We start from the raw sequence: 22,921 nt of genomic DNA on the forward strand, positions 1-22,921 counted from the left end.
ACTTCATTTCTTTCCAAAACTCAGGGAAGAGAAAAACTGCTGCAATACCTACATTTGTTATCTGAATGCATTTTGTGTCTGCTGACGAACTTAAAGGAATCTCACCCACCCGAGTGCTCATATGGTAAAATATACCCAAAGGCAGAACATCACAATCTTTCAAGATTGTGTACAGCCATTGGCATCTGTGAGTTATTTCACTGAAGGGATCATAAATTTGGTGTGCAGAGGAGAAACATCACCCATTAGGAGCATGTCAGAATCTTCTTAGACTTGTATCTGACGATCTTCTGAATCCAGCTGGAAGGTATTATCCATTGGGCATATTACGATCTCCTTGATAAAGATATGGACATTTGTGCCCGCAGGTCTGCACTCTACACGAATCAATGCCGAAATGGAGCTGTACGTGGATAGATGTTACTTATCTGGGATTTCTCATGCTTGACCCCAAAAATGTGTGTGTTCCTTCCCAAAATAGGTAGAAGTAACCCATAACAAGAGTCTCCACAAAGATGGGTGAACATTTAAGTGGGTGTTAACCTCAAACTTGGATGGATAATGGAATGGTCTTAAACACTGGAGACTCTGAATAATAAAAAGAAGACGATGCAGTGAATAACAATTACCTTCAGGAAGTGCTCATCCCAAATAAGAGGCAAAACAACAAATTTCACGGAATCTAAGTCAGTGAGAATAAACCTGATTCTGAACATAACTAGTAAGAGGTGTCCATAGATAATGCCTTCCCAAGAAAAAATGGCTGCACATCAGCTCAGAGCTAACATTAGGTGCTGACTGGATGCACAGTGGATTGCAGTTACCCACAGGAGGTTGTCTTACCCAGTGTTGGAGGCACTGTAGGGAAGGGGTTACCTGCAGGAGATTCTCCTGCCAAGAGCAAGAGGCACAGTAGGTCGAGGTTTCTAAAGGAGGTTATCCTGCCTAGAGCTGTGGGCAGAGTAGTAAAAGATTACCTATAGGAGGTTGTCCTACCCAGAACTGGGGGCACAATGGATAGGGGTTACCAAAGGGAGAATATTTGGAGTGGTCTTACCCAGATCTGGGGCAGAATATGTAAGGGTTTCCTGTGGGAGGATACCCTGCTACGCATGAGGGGCACAGTGGGTAGAGTTCACCTATGAGAAGTTGTCCTGTCCAGAGCTGGTGCACAGTGGGCGGTGGGGGGTTACCTATCAGGACTGTGGTCTTACCCAGAGCTGGGGCACAATGTGCAGGGGTTACCCCACAGGTTTTACCTTGGCCAGAGCTGAGGGCAACAGTTGGGCAGGGGTTACTTGTAGGAGGGGTGTCTGCCCAGAACTGGGGGTTACTTGCAGAGGAGGGTGTCCTAGCAGGAGATGGGGGCACAGTTGGACATGGGGCTACTTGTGGGAGGGGTGTCCGCCCAGAGCTGAGGGCACAGTGGGCAGGGGGTTAGTTGTGGGAAGGGGGGGGGGGTCCACCCAGAGCTGGGGGTTACCTGCAGAGGAGGGTGCCCCGGCCAGAGCTGGGGGCACAGTTGAGCAGGGGATTACCTATGTGGGAGGGGGTTACCTGCAAGAGGAGAGTGTCCTGGCCAGAGCTGGGGGCAAAAGAGGGTGCCCGGGGTCGGCGCAGCCCATCGTTGTCCCGGCAACGCACCGGCGGTCGCGAGCTCACGCAAGCATGTGAGCGAGCACGTTCCTTCCTCCGACCTCGATCTCCCCCTTCCCCTCCGGCGCCCGGCCGGGCGACGCTCGCGCGCAACGGTCGTTACCTGTCCGGGGGCGCGCGCCGTCCGCCGGAGCGCGCACACCACGCGCGGGCGCGGCGGGGAGGAGTCACGGGCGTCGGGAGCGCGCAGGGACCTCCCCGGCTCCAGATATGGCGGACTGCAAGTCCGAGTGGCTCCGGCTGCCCGAGTCCTGGTCCCACGGTGTTACCCGGGACGGGCGCGTCTTCTTCATCGAGTGAGTGCGGAGCGGCGGGGAGGGGGATGGACGGGACGGGACGGAACGGGAGGGGACGGGAAGCCAGCCATTGACCCGCAGTGTTTATATATATATATATGTGTGTGTGTTTCTTCCCCCCCCCCCCCCCCCCAGTGAGGAAGCCCAGCGAACAACCTGGCTGCATCCAGCGACGGGCGAGGCCGTCATCAGCGGCCACCGCAAGACGGCAGGTACGGAGAGGCCGTCCCGGCCCCGACACCGACACCCTCCTCTATTCCCGGCCGGGACCGCGGTGGGGGTGGGAAAGCAGGGAGCCCGAAGTGCTGGGCTGGTCCTGATCGGGGACCCCTGGGTGTGGGTGGGAGTGTGGGTCCTGATCGGGGACCCCTGGGTGTGGGTGGGAGTGTGGGTCCTGATCGGGGACCCCTGGGTGGGTGTGTGGGTCCTGACCGGGGACCCCTGGGTGTGGGTGGGTGTGTGGGTCCTGACCGGGGACCCCTGGGTGGGTGTGTGGGTCCTGACCGGGGACCTCTGGGTGTGGGTGGGAGTGTGGGTCCTGATCGGGCACCCCTGGGTGGGTGTGGTACAGAGTTTGCGGGTACTGACCCTCGGGATGGGGTGGGACACTGGACAGGAACTCCCTGAGTGTGGGTGGGAATGAATACTGGGTGATTGCACCTTCCGCGCACCAGGTAGTGGTGTGTATCTGTGTGTGCGTGCTCCTTCTCTGTGAAATGCTGGGGAACGGGTGGGGGTGCTGGGTTGCCTTGGCTTTGGGGTGCTGCCCAGAGCCCTGGCCTGTCCTGAGTTCTCGGCGCGCGTTATGTTGGTGACTGTCCTCGGCTCAGCAGACTGCCGGAACACCATGTGTCCGTGCAGTCCTTCACCACGCTGCAGCTCCGTGCCCCAGTCGGAGTGAGTGGTGGGGAAGGGGCTGTTTGGGATGCTCATTGTTTGAGTTGCTAAGGCTTCCTGTATTCCGGACAGATCTACCAACCGGCTGGGAAGAAGGATACACCTTCGAAGGGGCGAGATATTACATTAAGTGAGTAAATCCAAGGTTCACACTGCATTGAGTGGATTCGTACTCTCTCTGATTACTAACTCATGTACGTGTGCGGCGCTGTGTCCCAAGTGCTGGTTGGCAGCGAATGCCAATTTGTTTTAAATTCGAATTAAAGTTGCTCAACGTGGATTTCACATTTTGCCTGGGGTGGGTGTGTCGCGCCAGTAGATTTCGACATAGGTTCCAGCAACGCTCTGATTAAAATTTTACGTTTGAACGTCATCCGAAATTTAAAAATGCAGTGGGTCGTTACTCTCGGCGAGGTTTCTGCTCGTTTGTTTACAAACGATGACGTGTCAAATTCGGTTATCCTAATGGCAGGACGCAGAGAAAAGTTTTATCCTTATTTCCTCCTTCATTTTATTGGAATCAAATTACTGTAGTTTGAATCAATGTGCTGAAGGAAAAGTGCTCACAACAAAAGCTGATGTCATCTTGGTTATGCATCGAACTGTAATTTAAAAGAAATGCACCTTGCTTAAAATCAGAATGTGATAACATTTGAGAAACAAAGGACTGCAGATTCTGGAATCCAGATGAAAAGCACGATGATGCTGGAGGACCTCAGCAGGGCAGGCAGCATCCGTGGAGAAATGCAGTCGGTCAACATTTCTATTCAGGACTGAAGATAGGAAAAGGGGAAGCCCAATACGTAGGAGGGAAAAGCAGAGCGGTGATAGGTGGACAGAAGAGGGGAGGCGGGGTGGGCACCGTGGTGATAGGTAGATGTAGGTAAGAGATAGTGATAGGCAGATGTTGGGGGGAGGGGAGGAGAGGAGAGCAGATCTGATCCACCAGGGGATGGGTCAAAGATAAGGAGAGAGAGGGGGAAAAAGTAGAGAAAAAGAGGCTAGGAAAGGGAAGAAGAGAAGAAGCAAGGTGGGGGTGGCGATTACCTGAAGTGGGAGAATATTCATGCGGTTAGGCTACAAGGTTCCAAGACGGAAAATGAGGTGCTGTTCCTCCTGTTTGTGCATGGATAATGTTTATCTTCTCTCAACCACGTCTATGACCACTTTTGAACACTATCGCCGGATTGGCGAACAGAAGACAGTAGTGAGAGAGTGGGAAAATGTGCAACGGAAAGTTCGCCGTAATTCTAGAACTACTTAAAACTCTCATTATTTTATTCTGTATTAAAATTCGGAAAGAAATGTGCCTGGCATCAGTGTTTCTTTTTAGTCCGTGAAGGCTTTGGTTTTGGAGGTTGAACATATTTCGTCCTTGGCAAAAGTTTCCATAATATACTTGAAATTTTGTGTTTCTTTTTGTTGTTGCATTACTGGACTCAGCATGTTGTGGCATTAGCAGTGATATTGCTTGAATCATAAGCTGTTAAGTGTAACAGTTTAAAATTGCTTTTTCATCAATTAGTGCTGCTATGAGTGGGGGTAGATGAAATGTGCTTCAGAACATACTGCAGAAATTGACTGTGGTTGTGGTGCTGAAATGGTTATATCTAAGTATGAAAGTATACACAAAGTGCTGGAAACATTCAGCAGGTCAGGCAGCATCTGTGGAAGGAGAAACAGAGTTAACAAATCAAGGCGAAGACCCTTTGTCAGTTCTGACAAAGTGCCTTTGACCTGAAACGTTATCCCTGTTTCTCTGACCTGCTGAGTGTTGACAGCATTTTCTGTTTTTATTTTAGATTTCCTGCATCTGCAGTTTTTGATTTTCATGAAAGTACACTCCTTTGGTGGACTTATTTCTTTGGACGCAGTGCTTGTGTTCCTTTGTTGATGGGAGGTTGTCAGTTCCCAGTTAGAGAAGCAGTACAGATTTGACATGTTGATAATATATGATGAAGTTGAACCCATTCACAATGAACAATAATCAAGGTGAAGCCACATTTGAAGGGTAGAAATCTCTGCATTATGATGTTGTCGTTGTTCTGGATATTGCTGAGATTTACTGTGAATAATTTTCACAACACTGATCTTACTTATGCATTCTGTACGTGTATGTAATTAATGTGCTGCTTGTACAGCAGAGTGGCTTCATGTGGAAGTTAAAGTATCACTACTTCCAAAATATGTTAAACTACAGTGATTATTGGTTAGTTATTGGTTAAAAGGGTTAGAGCTTTATTACGTTTCAATTTATGAAATGGAGAAGAGGAGAAATAGTATTGAAAGCTTGGAATGTAATTCTTTTCATCAGGAAATGTATCAGATGATTTGTTTGCAATTTCATTTACTCTTTTGGAACTGCTAGTTAGCAGTTGATGGGAGGTTTGTGAAATAACAGATGTATTTGGAGAACTGAAGCTTCCACACTTAATGTTATCTGACTGATTTTGTCAATTTGAATGGGCTGGAGGATGAGATGAGGAGAAAAATTTTAGAGGATTTAAGCTGAGATGTAGAGTATTTTCATTGGGTGATGCGAAGGGTCAGATTGTGAAGAGAATTACATATGAACAAATGGATCTTTTTCGGGTTGGGAGACTCTGATTACTGATGGGGTGCCATGGGGTTCGGTGCTGGGGCTCCAGCTTTTGACAAACAAAATCAATCATTTCGATGAAGGGACCAAATGTAATGAATCTAAAGCTGTTGATGATATATGAGAGTATGGGTTGTGGAGAGGATGCGAGAGGCTTCAGGAGATTAGAGACAGGCTAATTGACCATGAGAGCACAGAATAGATGGAATTTAATGTTGAAAACTGCATGGTCCTCCATTTCCTTTTTCAGAAAAGAAAAGCAGAGTACTTTTTTAAATAGTGAGAGATTAAGTGATATTGTTGTTCAGAGGGACCTGGTTGTCGATTTTTAAAAAAAAATTAACATGCAGATACAGTAAGCAATTTGGAAAGCAAATAATATCTCAGCCTTTATTTTTAAGTATGGGAGCCATGACTTCTAACTGAAATTATATAGGGTCTCAGTGAGATTTCTCATGAAATATTGTTTGCAGTCTTCCTATGTAACGAAGGATATTCTTGCAGTAGAGGGAATATACTGGGAGAAGGGATTAAAGCATAGGCCCTGTCTGCTTAGAGAGAATGAGGAGTGCTCTCAATGGAACATACTAAATTCTTCTTCACAATGTAGTCACAGGGAAGATGTTCCCACTGAATTGTTTGCCAGAACAGGCTTAAAATAAAAGGCCAGCATTCAGGATTGAGGTTAGAATAAATTTCTGCTCCCAAATGTTGGTGAATCTTTGGAGTTCTTTACCAAAGAAATCTTTGGAAGCTTCGATGCTGAGTATGTTTAAGACGGATGAATATTTGGTTGGTGTAGGAAAGTGGAGCTGTGGTAAAAGATCAGTCCTGGGCTTGTTTACTGGAGGAGGTGCAAGGAGCTGCATACCCTCCTTGGCTTCTGTTTCTTATGTTGCCTTGATCAAGTGGGTAGGTTGAAGAAATGTTGGAAAATTTCTGGTGAACAAGTATGTGGGGAGTGTTTGGTTAGGAGCAAAAAGAAATTTGCTGAGTGCTGTTTGTTATTGCAGAGTTTTTAAAGGCCTGAAGTTGTTGGGACCTTGAATTGCATACAGGTATTCTGAATAATTGCATTGTGTTTTGCAGCAGAATACCTACATTTGATTTTCCAGTACCTACAGTTGCAGCATACATTAGCTTAGATTTAGTAACAAACAATAAAAGGTTTTGATGTGGTAAATAAAGTCCATTCTGAGTGTTGTTTCTATCAAATAACATCTTGCCTCATTTGACCCACATTTTGCACTGAGAATAAGGGTAAGGCTATCTGGTCTAACAGCAATAATGCACTAAATTAGACAGCAATTTCTAAAGTACACCTATGTGTGGTTAAATGCGGAAATCTGGAAATAATAGTCTGAGTAATCTTTTCCTCTTCATTGCTCTGTAACATTTTCTTCCTGATAGACCCAGCAAAATCGTGAATGTGTTATAATTATCCGTTAAGCATGGCAGAATAAAAATAGGGCAGATGTATGAATTTTCAGTGATATGATCAGGCATTAATACTGTTAAATAACTTGTCTGTCCCTGAGAAAGTGTTATAGTTAGATCTGATTCTGTCAGAATTATAAAAAAAATCACTTTCTTCTTAATCTAATATTTCTTTCACAATCATCATTTTGCTCACTGTCCATGATTTAAATTTTATTTATAAATCCTGGATCGTACTTCCTGGTTTAGACCACATGTCCTGGTGACACTTAAATATGGCTGAAAGTTTCAATTTTTTTGTACTGTTTGCAGCTCCACAGATCCCCTGTAGAGGATGCCATATTGGATCAGATGCCAGATTAGAACAAGCCTCTGCTCAAAAGCCTGCGAAAACTTTGGGGGAAGCTGTCAGCGTATTGAACAGCAAGTGCCTTTGGCCTTTGTGATATACCATGATAGAAAACAATCATATTTTTGATTTGCTGTACCCTCAAAATACATTGCTCTTGATTATTTATATGGGTGTGTAATGTGATGTTTTAGATTTGAATAAAAGACAAAAGGTGTAGAATACTACATTTTCTAGTGTTGCTGAACTTTTGCTCATTAGTATCTGTAGCTTGTTTGTTTAATCAATGCACTGACCCCAGACTTTCACAATAGGTCACAAACAATTTCATGAAGTATTGATAGAACTTTGAAGGATGGTGTTAAGTTACTGGAGAGGTGACCTGGAGATCCAAGTTTGGTAGCTAGGGAACTTAAATGCAAATAAATGAATACGTTTGGAATAATCTGCTTGTATCAGTAATGATGATCAACAAACTACCAGAAGGTTGTAAAACTCCTTTTTATTTTCTGATGTTACAATATAAGGGGTTGGATATTTAAAACTGAGGTGAACAACTTCTTGCAGAGGGTGGTGAATCTCTGGAATTCTTTAACCCAGTGAGTTATGGAGGCTAGATACTTGCGGTATTTAAAGAAGAGGTAGATACATTTTGAAAGAACAGGGATTGAAGGCTAAGGGCAACTGGCACAGAAGAGGAGACGAGGCCTGGAGCAGGTCAGCAAAGATCATATTGAATGGTGGGGCAGGCTTGAGAGGCTAGGTGGCATACTCCTGCTCCTGCTATTTCCTTGTATTCTTGTTCTTTGGGGAAGGAAGTTACCAGCCGTATCTTTGTGTGACTTCAGATCCATCCATGTTATTGATTATTAATTGCCCTCTGAAATGTCAAGGAAACCATGAAATTCAGGGGAACCTACAGTGGGTGTTAAATGCTGGCTGAGCAACTGATGTTTGCGTCCAATGAATGAATAACCAAAAAAAATTACAATCATTTGTTTTTCAATGCAAGTATTCTATTAAAAAAAAATTGGATTTCCATTTGTTAAGCATCTGTGATGTTCTCCTGATGTTAAAAATACCACTGTGGCACAATAGGTTAATGTTACTGTTATGTGGAAAGTATGGCAGTCAGTTTGTCCTCATTAAAAGTTCCTCGCGCAATAAATGAATGAATGACTGGATCTTCTATGGTACTACTGATACAATTTTACAGTGAATTATAGTAAGGTGGTTCTTGCGTTGAAGCAAGGATGTCAGAGTACACCATGCTGTAACGCAGCACCCTCATATAATAGTAGGTTGGAATATTTAGTAGCTCCTGTCCTTACTGGAAGTCATTAAAATATAGTAACTCAATCCTGCATTTCATTTTGCCATAATGAAGTGATTTAGGATAATGATTTGGGGTATCACTTGAATCTCTCAGTTAGACTGCCTTGTAATCACTTCAAGGTGCTTATTGTTCTCAGTGTGTAAACATTGTTAAAAAATCGAGGTAATTCGTAAATCTTTGGGAAATATCTGTACTCCATAAATTTTAAAATTGCTGTTACTGCCCTCTACAGAAAACTGCAAGTAAATAAAGATTCTGGAATTCACACAGACCAGTGTTGAGGCTATTTGACAATTGTGTGCTCCATAACAGTTGGTTCCATGTATGTCATTCTGGCTGTTGAACAATCCGTATACAGTGTAATTCTCTCAAATTACAATACAGGGACAGTAATCTTTATTGAGTGAACAGTTTGGTTTGAGTATGTACCTGGCTAGCTGACAACTGTGGCCTTCTGCTTTTATAGTTTTCAAGTTCTTATCCAGAAACCTGACCACAAAGACCTAGGCTTGCACTTCAGAAAGTTGAGGGAATTCTGATATGTCAAAAAGGTGAAATTTCAGTGAGACATTATATCAAGACTCTCACAAGTAGTGTGAAAGATCTCATAGTACTATTGAAAAATGGGAATTTTCCTGATGCCCTGGTCAGTACTTTTCTCAAAAATAGACAATCAATCACAATTTCATTACCGTTTATAGGACCAACCCATGTGCATATTGATTGTCACATCACAACAGTGGTTGATCATAAAAAATGCTATGGGATGTCCCAAAGTCATGGAAAGGTCTCCTATAAGTGGATTGCACGGTGCAAATAAAGTTTTGCAAAACAGGACTGTGTTCCTTTTGCTTTCAAGTATCCAAACAAAAAACAATTGTTTTTATTCACTCTTTAACAAGGGAATTGACTTTGTATCTGAGGCGAACGTAATATTCTTGTACCAACTGTGCAGTCTTTTTTTCTCCAGATTATTAAGTGTAACTTCACTTAATTTGGTTGTAGAAAGAAGTCCAAATTTGTCGTAATTTTCTGTTTAATACAATTTGTATCAATGCCAGTAATGAAATTTACTTTTGATATAGCCTCAGTAACTTAAGGGGATCAAAATATTGATTTCTACTGTTCTTTGAGTGAAGAACTGTTACATGGCATCACCCCTGAGTGGCTGAACTAGTTTTAAAGTTATGCCCCTATCTAGGCTGTGTTTTTCGACCAGACTAAATACTTTTTTTATTTACCAAGTGACATTCTTTATTAGAAGGACTTTGGAGCTGATGGTATCATTGGGGATTGTGGGTAAATAGAAACCATTGCTGGAGATACATTGGCCAGAGCAGAACAAACATTTTCACTGAGGTTGGACAAGGAAGGATGAATATTGCAAGGTGCTGTGGTTTAACATTGTTGAGCTGTAGTGTGTTTGAGGAAGTTTTTAAAAAAAAATTAATGCACCATTGTCACAGTCATTGGAAGTAAATTGCTACCTAGTTGTCACTGTGCACAGAAATAAACCTGAGTGGAGAGACTTGCAAATAGAAAAAATATGAATTGCCAGGCAACATTTTGATGAAGCAACACACAAAATGCTGGAAGAGCTCAGCAGGTCAGGCAGCATCTATGAAAGGAAATGGACAGTTGACATTTCAGGTTGAGACCCTTCAACATGAAACATCAGCTGTCCATTTCCCTCCATAAATGCTGCCTGACCCACTGAATTACTCCAGATTCCAGCACCTGTAGTCTCTCGCGTCTCCAGCATATTCATGATTTGGCAAGGTTAAGAGATAGGGTGGGAGTTGTGCAGTTGAGGCTGTGCATATGGACATAAGAGTTTTTATGGAGGTTTCTAATGGCTTTGAGGACAGTTAAGTGGAAATTGCTATCACCGTGTGAGATAGCAGAAATTGAAAGACTAAAAGGTAGATATCTGGGGAGGGGGGGAAGACTCTGGGTCGGTAATAAACAACTAAACTTCTAAAAGGCATGATAAGGTTCGAGGAAGGTGAAGTTTTCAAATGAGTGAAGAGCACTAGAACTTGGTAACTCTTTGCTTAAATATCTAACAAATAAAAAATTGGAGATTTTGTTTGTCAAAAAATGACACCTTGCTCTAAAATGGGAAACAAAACGGGAAATAACCTGAGATGCTGGAATGGCTGAGGGAAGAATGATACGTTTGAAGAATTTTGTTGCTATTGCCAGTTAGTAGTACCAGGGCAGACCTTCGATTATGGCCAGTTACATTTTTATCAATTGGCCTTGCAAAATTTTTGTGTCATTTGGAAGTTTCAGGAACATAAATGGGTTGTTTCTTTACTGAGGGGGAAAAAGAAGCCAAAATAGTCACTCTTGTGATGACCTGTTGGATTGTCAAAAAAGAAAACAGTTTACTATATTAAATATTTGGTGAAGCATAGTCTTATTAGGGATAGTCGACGTGGCTTTGTGAGGGGCAGGTCGTGCCTCACAAACTAATTGAGTTTTTCGAGGAGGTGACAAAACAAATTGATGAAGGTAGAGCGGTGAATGTGTTGTATGTGGACTTTAGTAAGGCGTTTGACAAGATTCCCCATGGTAGGCTCATCAAGAAAGTCATGAGGCATGGGATCCATGGAGACTTGGCTGCGTGGATTCAGAATTGGCTTGCCCACAGAAGTCAGAGTGGTAGTAGATGGAGAATATTCTGCATGGAGGTCGGTGACTAGTGGTGTTCTGCAAGGATCGATTCTGGGACCCCTAATCTTTGTGATTTTTATAAATGGCTTGGATGAAGAAGTGGAGGAATGGGTTAGTAAGTTTGTGAATGACCTGAAGGTTGGTGGGGTTGTGGATAGTGTAGAAGGTTGTCGTAGGTTACAACAGGTTATAGACTGGGTGGAGAAGTGGCAGATGGGTTCAATCCAGGAAAGTGTGAAGTGATATACTTTAGAAGAACGAACATGAAGGTGGCGTACAAGTGCAGGAACAGAGGGATCTTGGGATCCAAGTCCATCGATCCCTCAAAGTTGCCGTGCAAGTTGGTAGGGTGGTTAAGGAGGCGTATGATATGTTGGCCTTCATTAGTCGGGGTATTGAGTTCAAGAGCCGCGAGGTAATGTTGCAGCTCTATAAAATTCTGGTTAGACCACACTTGGAGGATTGTGTTCAGTTCTGGTCACCTCATTATAGGAAGGATGTGGAAGCTTTAGAGAGGGTGCAGAGGAGATTTACCAGGATGCTGCCTGGATTAGAGAATATGTCTCATGAGGAAAGGTTGAGTGAGCTAGGGCTCTGCTCTTTGGATTAACACAGGATGAGAGACAACTTTATAGAGGTGTATAAGATTAAGAGGGGTATAGATTGAGTGGATAGCCAGCACCTATTCCCCAGGCAGTAATGGCCAATACCAGAGGACATCCGTTTAAGGAATGTTCAGGGGAGAAGTCAGAGGTAGGTTTTTTACACAGAGTGTGGTGGGTGCCTGGAACACACAGCCGGGGATGGTTGTAGAGGCTCTATACAATAGGAACATTTAAAAGGCTCTTAAATAGGCCCATGGAAGTAAGAAAAATGGAGGGTTATGGGTTGTGCAGGAGGGAAGGGTTAGATTGATCATGGAGGAGTTGTACATATAGTTTGGCGCTACATAGTGGGCTGAAGGGCCCGTACTGTGCTGTGCTGTACTGTTCTTTTGTATATCAGCTAGCCAGAAAGACATGCTGGATAGCAAGCTGGATTTAGGAAGGAATGAATGAGGATAAGTAACAGTGCTTCTTGTGAGAAGTAAATGAATACGATCAGAATTATGTATATAAAAAAAAATGTTTTGCGTGAGATCTGGAATCTGGTCAGTTATTCATGGGATGTGGATACAGCTGGCAGTGCTGGTGTTTATTGTCCATGCATAAGTTGTCCCTGACATGAGCTTGCAATGAAGGGTCAGCCAGATTGATGGATCTGGATTCATATATTGTTCAGACTGGGTAAGTACAGCAGATTTCCTTCCCTGAAAAATATGAAAGTGAATCAAATGGATTTTTGATGGTGAATTGGATAAAGTGTGTGTAAGGCAACCAAAATTTTCAAAATTATTGATTCATATCACTGCTTTATGATGGATTATAAATTCATTGGCTAAGTCTGACCAATTCGTGCCACACAGTCATGAGAATGGAAATTATAAATGTCACACTGTATTTACTATTGGTCAAAAATTGTTGGGAAATAGTTGAATTTGTTTTCAAAACATTGTTTTTGTATTTGGTACAAAGTTGGTTCATTTTTCTTTGTGGAAAATAACATTAACGATATGGAAGCTCGAATGCAGTGAAATGCACTGGCTGCTAAATAAAAATGTTATCAAACAAAAAAACATGCAGTATCGAGGTAAATGACCAAAAGCTTGGCCCAAGAGGGAGATTTCAAACAGCTTCTTGAAGGAGGAGTGAAAGGTATAGAGATTTTCAGAAGGAATTGGGGGCCAAGCCAGCTGAAAACTTGGTTGCCAGTGGTGGAGCATTTAAAATGAACAGAGTGCAGAAGAGCATCTGAAGATCAAAGAAATCTTGAAAGCTTAAGACTGCACAACTTTGCAGAGAGAGATTAGGGGATTCCATGTAATTGAAAACAAGAATCATGTCAAAATTTAGGTGTTGATGCATTAGAAGCTGGTGAAGGTAAGGAAGTTCTGGTATAATTGGTGAATGAAATTTAGTGAGAGTTAAGATACAGGTAGTGTCTTTTCAAATGAACGCACTGGGGTTGGCTAAGAGTCCACTACGATATTTAAGTCTACAGCCCAAAAAATCAGCTCATCTGGAAATTTGGCATGATTTTGATTTACAGCAGAGAGCAAGAATTTTAATTGGAATGTTCGATGCTTGAAAGAGAAAAAGTTGTCAGAGGATTAGGGAGACAGCCTGGGACAAGATTTAGAGATGAGGGCCAAGTGGGTAGTTTGAATGAAGTAAACAATGGAAAGTTCCGCTAGGTTGGAGAAGTTTCATAAACGTAGGTACCATCACTCTTATTTAACTGAATGCTGTTGCACCTGCATCCATCCAGGCAAACGAAGAATATTTAATTGCTGTTCTGGTTCTTGGCTTGGAAGTGATGGAAAGGCATTGAAGAATTTGCTGGTGAGTCACTTGACGCAGAATAGCAAAATTGTAAGCAAAGGATTATCTTTTAATGCAGTTTTTGGCTTTGAAACTAGGACTTTGTTATGTGTGTCAAACTTTACAAAGAGTCCACAGCCACTGTGGGAATGCAAACTATCATGGTGAAATTCTTAATTTTTCTATTTGTGGACCTTTCCCAGAAGTAATTCTTTTCCCTTCTTAGGGAAATTGTTCACCTAATGCTTTTTTTCTCTCTTTGTTTTTTGGAGCATTTGCCTTGTCGCTCGCGGATAGAAGAGCAGGTGAAGGTTTGTAGCTTTGTAGTTTATTGATGATGTGCAGCCGCAGACTCACTTGATGTATCCAATTGAGGTTGCCTTTCTCGGAACAGTGTTGGCCGCATTTGGAGTTTCCCATTCTATTCTCACGACTTGCTGCTGGGTCATTAACAGGCCAGGTCTTGATTCTTGTTGTGAACACTGGGTATGATTTTTTTCATTGCAACCTGTATTGCAGTACTGCTGCTTTTGATTGAAAGGAGTTATCACTGGGTATTTTCAGTTTGGGGGAGCTGAGGGAGGTGAGGTGGAAACAGTGCAGGAGCATTGAAGATTTTCACTGGAATAAAATATTGAGAGCAAGCTAAAAAGAAAATTGAACTACGCTGGCATAAGAAAAATCCATCACAGCATCTAAGTGTTCAGTAAATTGGTTTCTTCTGAGACAACTGTGTTAGTAAGGGTCTTATAGAGGTTTCGCACTGCAGAAAATGCAATCAACTTTACGAAACAGGAATTCCAAAATGAAATTGGTTTAAGATGGGATCTGATGATCTCTTCATCAACTGACATAAAGTTTAAATCCTCAGTGTTTACAAATCAGGATTTATTCCTCAGAAAGGCTGTCCTTTATCACTGTAGGTTGCCTTCATTCTGTTTTATTTTTCCTGAATTTGGAAACCCAGATTTTTGCTTTAAACCATGACAGCTCAATTCTGTAACAAAAACAGAAATACTGGAAGAACTCTGCCAGTCAAGCAGCATCTGTGGAAAGGGAAACCAGTTAAGGTTTTGGGTTGAAGACCCTTCATCAGATCTTCGAACTAAGATATTGACTAGTTTCTTTTTCCATAGACACTGCTGGACTGGCTGAGTTTCCTCCAGCATTTTCATTATTGTTTCAGATTCCAGCATCTGCAGTTTTATTTGCTTTCCACCTCATTGCTGTAGATGCTGTACTCAGAATGAAAACAGAAAATACTGGAAATACTCAGCTTGTCAGACCACATCTGTGGGAAGAGAAGCAGAATTATTCCTCAGAATTGAGGAGAGAAACGATGCCCGTTAAGCTGCAGGGAGGGTGAGAGATGGAGGATGTCTTCAAGAGGGTAGAACCAGGGTTCCTGTGGATATAAGCAGTAAACAAGGTTATCTGGTCAAAAAGTGAATGGGGGCAGTGAGAACGTGGACAAAGGAATGTTGGAGTTGTGAAATGCAGAGCAGGAAGATGTGCTCAGCAGGTCAGGCTGGGCATGTCCTCCATTTCCAGAAGGTGGTAAAAGGAAATAAAAATAAACAAGGTGAGCTAACATCTCAGATTGATGACTAATACAGCCAGAGGAATCAAGTTATCTGAAGGTGTGGAATTTGATATTGAACCCAGATGGAAGACGAGATGCTGTTCCTATAACAGCGCAGGGGGAGACAAACCAATCAATCAGAATGGGATGGAGAATTAAATGGCAAGCAGGCTAGAGGTTGGCCCTGTGGATTGAATGTAGGTGCCCTGCCACGCAGTCACCCAGTATGTTTGCCTTCTCCAATGTAGAGAAGACCATGTTGTGAACACTGAATTCAGTACACGAGATTGGAAGAAGTGCAAATGACTCACTGCTTCACCTGGAAAGACTGTTTGGGTCTCTGGATGGTGGGAAGGGAAGAGGTGAAAGGACAAGTGTTGCATTGTGTGTGGTTGCAAGGGAAAGTGCCATAAGGAAGGGCGAGTGGTTGGTGGAAACAGATGAGTGGGCCAGGGAGTTGTGAAGGGACCAGTCCCACTTGGATTCCAACTGTACTAAGAACCCATTGCTAAGGCTATATATCTGAATCCTGGTGACATGGTTTGTATCTTGAGTGTTATTTCATAAGGGAAGGACCTGCTTTTTCTGAAATATTTTGTAGAATTTTCACTTTCCCCATGAGAACACACAAAAGGCAATCAAAAGAGAAACATCCTAATCAAATCTGTCCCATCAAAGGCTCTTGTCATTCATGTGGAAGAGACAAAAAATGAGAAATAGTCTCCAATCCTTCAAACAGCCAAGTAAAGGTCCAAGGGACTCGTGAAGCCTATAACATTCAAAATAATTTGTAGAGTATAACTGAAGCAGTCATACTTTCTTTGAAAAAAATTCCATGGCCAGAATTAGATGTTGACAGTGACCCGTTAGCCACTAAGTACCTGGTGTACAAATTTGCCTTTATTGAATCTCCCATTAGCGATTTGCACTCTTAAGCAGCCTCGGTCCTAAGTGGCAAGGTCCTATGTGGTAGTTGGTCCTGCGTAAGCTCTACTTATGAAACAGCTGAGTAAAAAGCCTGAGCCAACTGAGCTATGCCCCCTGCTTCACTGACTGTCAGTTTTCAAAAGTATTGAATATATCTGATATTCAGTTATGATTTAAAAACTAATTTTCAATTTGATTTTAAAAATTATTAAACATTGACCAAAACTAAAGGACTAAGCATTTAAATAATTGAAAGCATTTTACCAAAGCTTAACAAAAGCTCAAAGTAAATTGGTTTGAATCATCGTCCCTTGCAGGTGTGGCTCTCCATGAAATAAATTGAGTCACTCTTCTTGCACCAGCACAAACCTGGTGTTGATTCAAGACTATTGTTGGTTTGAACTTTACAACAGGACTCAATGAAGAGTCTGGCATTGGAGTGCAATTGGGTAATCACTGGCAAAGAGTGGCCTGTAACTTCAGCATTTCTGCTTTTGCATGGGAATGCTAAACTTGATTGCAGTTCCATGGAATCGCTGGCATTTTATCGTAAGATACATCTTAGTATGAATCAGCACCCACCACCTGTTAGGACCTCTTATCCATAAGGCTTTGTGCACAACACACTTTCTGGGACGAAAGTTAGAATTCCATATTCTCAAATACAATATGAAAGATAATATAGACAAGAATATTATTGTTGGTTTCATATTTTACAATTCCTGACTACACAAGCTTAAAACCTGCTTTGTTTTCTCTTTCCCAATGTTGCACCACATGCATATCTTCTCTGAAAATTTGACTAGATTTCTTTCTTGACCCTTTACTTGAAATGGTTATACTTCCTGTTTTTTATTGACCAAAACTTGGAAGATTGAAATTCATGCATTATTAAGGACAAAGTACTTGGGAGAGTGGCATGTATTTTCTTTTATTGATCTTCCAGGACTAATCTTTTTGGTCGTGTGGTTATTTGTGACCTAATTTTAACCTGAAGAGGGTAATGTGAGCCCTTTTGGTAAACCACATAAAGCTTTGAAAGACTTTTTTTTATACTTTGCCTTCTGTTTTCTATTAATTTAACGATAAATAAATTTTTTATAACGTGGAAAGGGCCACAGGCATTTTTATCAGATGTGGAAAATCTCGCAAATATGAATAACTGCCATTGAGGTTTGTCACAATTACATTGGTAAGGTCAACGTATCGGTAAGGTCAACGTATCTGTAAGCTGTGGAGTTCAGAACAATACATGTTCAATGCTCAATTGCGAAAGTTAGTATTGGCTCCTAAATGAGGAGGGTAAAAGTCCAGATTTTTACGAGGTAGCAGTCTAGTGAACCTTGTGCGGAAGTGTTTATGCATACAAGGTTAGATCAGAACGGAGTATAATTCCTTTAAATTCAGAAATCTTCCCGGCTCTTGGCAACTGGGGTCTTACGATGAATTGTCAAGTGGACAAGGGAGTCTGTTGACAAGATAGTAGGAAAGGAGGCAAAAATAAAAAGTAGAAAAGAAAGCGGGAAGTTAATTAATGGGAACACACGTCCTAAATAGTTTGACAGGGCATATAACTAGTATACTTGAATTATCATTGACTCTGGTCCTCGTACTGTTTTCCAAGATCTCCAGTAAAGACCAGGTATAACATCCACACTGAAATTAATTACATCTGCAATTTTTGGGGGAATAAAGACCTCCCTTTAAATTTCAGGCATGGGCAAGCAACAGCTTTCTGCATGCCACAGTGCATCCTAGTCATTGTCACCAGACAGTGCTGTCTGCCAGTCTGCTTGTAGTCTGCATGCAATTCTTTCTGAATGGGAATACGTTTATTTTCTTTTGTCAACTATAGCCTCTGCATGCAATAGTGCATGTGATGCTCCATCAAACCCTCTTGCCTGCAAGAACTAATTGAACATTTCCAGACAATTTGATGACTTGGAGAATTAGAAATTGGATGTTTCCGCTTCTCCCCAGCACTTGTAGTGGGCAGTGACCTGATGAACTTTCATTTTCTTTCTTCCACTATTGTGGGCATCTAGTCAAGAATTGGATATTTTGCAGATGCTTTTCCTTCAAGTGATAGCACCTTTTTCCACTGCACATTTTTGAAATGTATTTAATATTGCTTAATATATCCTACTGTTGCTTCTCTATATAATTTAATATCATGAGTATGCATATTACTACCTTAATATTGTTGTGGCTTTGGCATCAGTTGTTGACCTTGCCACAGAGGGAAGTAGTATGAGGCCAATAGAGGAAGTAAGCTTGGATCCTTTGGTTTGACACTATGTGGAGAGAAGTTGCAACTGTGTAACTTATTTAAAATATGCAAAGGTGACTCTGCCATTCTCTAAATATCGATTAGTGTCAGTTTTATGCTAGGGATTTGTGTCAGATAGCAACCTGCCTTGCTCCTTTCAGATATATCCATTGTAGCCAGAAATCTTTGGGGTGGTTTAGAGTCCAGGTGCAGGTGGAAAGCCAGTGTTTCTGAAAACCACCTGGGTCCTTTGTATTATGATTCTTAAAGGTGTTGATGGTTGTGATCATTGCATCCATCTCATATATATTTTCTTCACTAGCATTGTATTTTTTTACTTTAGAAATGTTGGGGAAATGCAATCTTTGTCAGAGTCTGGGTGCTCCACTCTGCTTTGGAGCACCTAGACAACTACAAAACATAGGTCAGGCTGCTGTTTATTGATTATAGCTCAACATTCAACACCATCATCCCCTCAGTACTAATCACCAAGGTTCAAAATCTGGTCCTCCGAACTTCCCTCTGCAACCCCTTGACTTCCTTATCGGGAGAGCACAGTCAGTGCAGATTGGTAATAACATCTCCTCCTTGCCGACAGTCAACACAGGTGCACCTCAAGGATGCGTGCTTAGACCACTGCTCTGCTCTACTCCACACTCGTGACTGTGTGGCTAAACACAACTCGAGCCATCTACTAATTCGCCGATGACATCACTGTTGTTCATAGAATCTCTGATGGTGATGATGAGACATACAGGAGTGAGATAGATTGGCTGGTTGAATGGTGTTGCAATAAAACTTATAATGTTCTATCTTGTAGAGGTATTTTGTTTTATCCTTTAGGTCCAGACTGGATGTATTTTAGTCAACTCTTAACTAAAAGTCAGTTCGGCATATTAGATAGGACATGGTCTTTCCTAATCTGTACTTCCTCTCTTATTGGAGTCACTTTTCTTTATTATAGTTGTTATTGTTGTAATTTGGCAGGCACAGTAGTGTAGTGGTGAGCGTAACACTGTACAGCGCCAGCAACCCGGGTTCAATTCCGGCCACTGTCTGTAAGGAGTTTGTACGTTCTCCCTGTGTCTGCGTGGATTTTCTCTGGGTGCTCCAGTTTCCTCCCACATTCCAAAGACGTACGGGTTAGGAAGTTGTGGGCATGCTATGTTGGCGCTGGAAGCGTGGCAACGCTTGTGGGCTGGCCCCAGAACACACTACGCAAAAGATACATTTCACTGTGTATTTTGATGTACATGTGACTAATAAAGATACCTATCTCTTCTTGATAATAGGTATTCATCTTGTTGTCTTGTAATTTCTTGGTTTATTCCTCACCTTTCCCAAATGCTAGTGACATGTATTTTTTCAGATCAAAGTAATTGTCCCCAAGTTGAGAGAACCTTGGAAGATTATGGGAGATCTGCAATGTTCTTACTTTTTTCCCAGAGTGCTGGAGGGAAGCCATCTGGTCCTAAGATTTTCAGTTCTTAAGTTCATTACTTACTGCTGTTTTTTTGATGTTCATTTTGATGAGTCCCCATCCTTGAATCAATATTAAGACTGCTTGCTCTGTCTAACGTGCTTTCCTCTTTCCCGACTATAAATACTGATGCCAATTATTCAGAAAGTCTGTCATTAACAGTTTTATAAGTTTTTCATGGGTTTTGTGTTGCTCCTGACCACGTTATTATTATCAATATAATTGTAAAAATATTTTGCTGTCTTTTTTTATATCCCTTGCAAGTCTCTTAATTTTGTAGCTTTTGCTATCTTTTTGCCATCCTTTGTGGGTTACACTTTGTAACTCTTCCAGTCACCAGAATTTGGCTAGTTTTTGTATGGGTTTTATGGGTTTTCTAATAGTTTCATTTTTTCTTCATCTATTGCTGTTCTCTTTGGCAAGCTGAACTCTTTTCCCTTGTATACTGGTTCTGTATCATGTTGAATTCATTTTTTCCTTCACCCCTCCTATCCTTAACTATCATTTTACTCATAGCTTGATTAATCCTGGTCTCCACTGCGTTGCATGATGTTGGTCAACTGTATCTAAATCTAGAAATCTTAAAAGTTTTCAGTTTTTCCTTTTCGAATATAGCAGACAAATCAAATTCCAAGCTAGCGAAAACTTCTTGGTCTTCTCCCCTTTTAGGTTTGATATATAATTTTGTGGAAATTACACTATATTCTCGCGGAAAACTCACTGCCTTTCAGGCACGAGCTTGTCTGATTATCCCAATCTACATGGGAAAATTAAAAGAAAAATAGCCTGTCTCAAATGACTGTCTAATCTCTGCATTTATACATTCTGACACTTCACAGCTAGTACTATTCCTACTTCTATTATAAAGTTTCTTGTGCAAAGTTCAAACAAGTATAACTGAAAGAGAGGAAAAAGAAAGGTTTATAATTCTGTCAGTTGTTTGCACTCTTCATCCTTTACTTTGCACTTTAGTCTCCTGGGAACTTTAATGCTCTGGGCAACCAGTTTAAAAGTGTTTTTCATTTCACAATAGAAAAATGATTTTCTCAGCGCACAAGCCCACAGTTTTTGTCTTCATTTTATTACGTACTCCTTGCAGTAATATCTTTGTGTACCATTTCTGGTAGAAATATGTTTATTTAGTGGGACTATCTTAGTTGTAGACCTGTTGTTTGCTTTGGGATGCTCTTTTTCAGTCTGTGTTGGCGATTGTATTCCTACCAGTTAGTCATATTAGGATTGGCTTTCTACCACTTGGCGTTTCTTACCTTGCGTCTATGTCTCTGTCTCTTGGAGACTAATTCATAAAGATTGATTGTTCCCATAATTTCAAAATGCAACAATCATTACGAGAGGATGGTCGAAACCAAACTGGACGTCTTTGATCTTTTTTGTGGTTGTGTAATCTCTCACTGAGATACGGAAATGGAGATATTGTGCTGACAATGAGGAAAGCAGATCAGTTGTTTTATCTGCTTGCATCCTTTTAATTATCCATTGCTCGTTGTGAATTAATTTGTTATCTAAACTTAGAACGGGTTAATATTTCTTGTAAAATGAGTCTGACTTCATCGTTTTGTGGTATTCTTGATGCGCTAATGATGTCAATTCATTGGGAAATCTGATTGAAGTAAAGCTGTTGTTTGTCTCGAAAAGCACTTCAAGCATTAGTGAAGGTCTGGTGGTAGATAACATTGCTGGTTCTCATGTAAATAGTGTAATTGTTTTCAGACAGCCACTGTCACCATGCCCTCAAGTGTGATAATGTTGTTTGCAAGATAAAAATTTTGGTTTCATTTAGCAAGTGACAGGATGGGGATACCAACAATAGTTGCATGGCTGAATTTGCCCTGCTACCCAGACATCGGGTTATAATGAACTGTAACTCAAGATTGGTAAAACCTGTGCACTGAATCCAAATGTGTACTTTGCTATATTATGTTCTCTTAACCCAGTGGTGGAGGTTATAAATCTACTCTTTGGCGGGAAGTTTTTTTGCACAGGTATGAGGTTGAGTGCCAAAGTATTTAAAATGTTTATTGGTCTTGGTTTATTATTCTCACTTGTACCAAGGTACAGTGAAAAACTTTTCTTGCATACCGTTCGTACAGATCAATTCATTGCACGGTTTAAATACAGTATTTTAAATGTTTTTTTTGTGTCATTGCTAAGGCTGTACCTATATCGTGATGGTTGATAATGCAGATGCAGCAGAGACCTTTTACTGAAATGAGTGCGATCATCAGACCTCCTCCTGCTTCAGGAGTCTCTGACATCCATCTCAATTGTTCCTGGGGCTTCTGACCTGCCATTTGGTCGCTCTTAAAGTTCTTCTTGGCCATTTTAGTAGCTTCTGGCCTCCCTCTTGGCCACTCTCAGGGCTTGGCACCTGCTCATCTCATCCCAAAACTCACCTGTTTCTGCAGCAGAGCCAGGGAACCAAACCAATCGGAAGAAGAGTCTTTGACGTGAAATGTTTACTGTTTCTCTTTCCATGAATAATGCCTGACCTGCTGAATGTTTCCAGCATTTTCCGTTTTTATTTCAGATTACCAGCATCTGCAGTTCTTTTTTGATTATTCAGCCCAATCATGGCCTTCATTTGAAGCAGTGAATTCACATGCACCGTGTTGAAGCAAAACAATGGATAAAATACTTCACACACGTGACATAATGGCGTGATTTAAACGTTTTAGAGAAGGGTTTATATGGATTTTCCGCCGGAGACGAATGTGCTTTCTGACTTTTACAAATTATTGCAATTAATATGAGTAATTATTACTATTCTGCAATTGTATGTTTTCTCCGTAACTCACCCTGCAGGTTAAATTGGGCACTTGTCATCGTTGTGTACGAGTTTGACCTGTGTTCTGAAGAAATGTATGATGCTGTAAAAAGACCAGTGATTTACATTGAATAAATAAATCACCTCTCTTTATATTACATGGGACCAAGGATTGTAACCATAGTTCAGCATTATATTGTGTAATTCAC

The 22,921-nt window shown here is 41.5% G+C and overlaps 1 protein-coding gene across 2 annotated transcripts in view; it reads left to right on the forward strand.

The window, feature by feature from the left end:
- Positions 1 to 1,724: 1,724 nt before the first annotated feature.
- The window catches only part of plekha5 (pleckstrin homology domain containing, family A member 5), a 211,906-nt gene continuing 190,709 nt past the window's right edge, over positions 1,725 to 22,921 (forward strand). For both annotated transcript variants that reach the window (XR_007957809.1, XM_052033631.1), the window contains exons 1-3: positions 1,725 to 1,952; positions 2,088 to 2,164; positions 2,922 to 2,979. Coding sequence is in view for 1 of the 2 variants with exons in the window: in XM_052033631.1 (XP_051889591.1) it covers positions 1,867 to 1,952; positions 2,088 to 2,164; positions 2,922 to 2,979 (221 nt within the window). In the remaining variant the exon portion in view is untranslated. The remainder of the gene's footprint in view (positions 1,953 to 2,087; positions 2,165 to 2,921; positions 2,980 to 22,921) is intronic.

Source organism: Pristis pectinata, chromosome 19 (genome assembly GCF_009764475.1).
Source record: "Pristis pectinata isolate sPriPec2 chromosome 19, sPriPec2.1.pri, whole genome shotgun sequence".
Taxonomy (NCBI): domain Eukaryota; kingdom Metazoa; phylum Chordata; class Chondrichthyes; order Rhinopristiformes; family Pristidae; genus Pristis; species Pristis pectinata.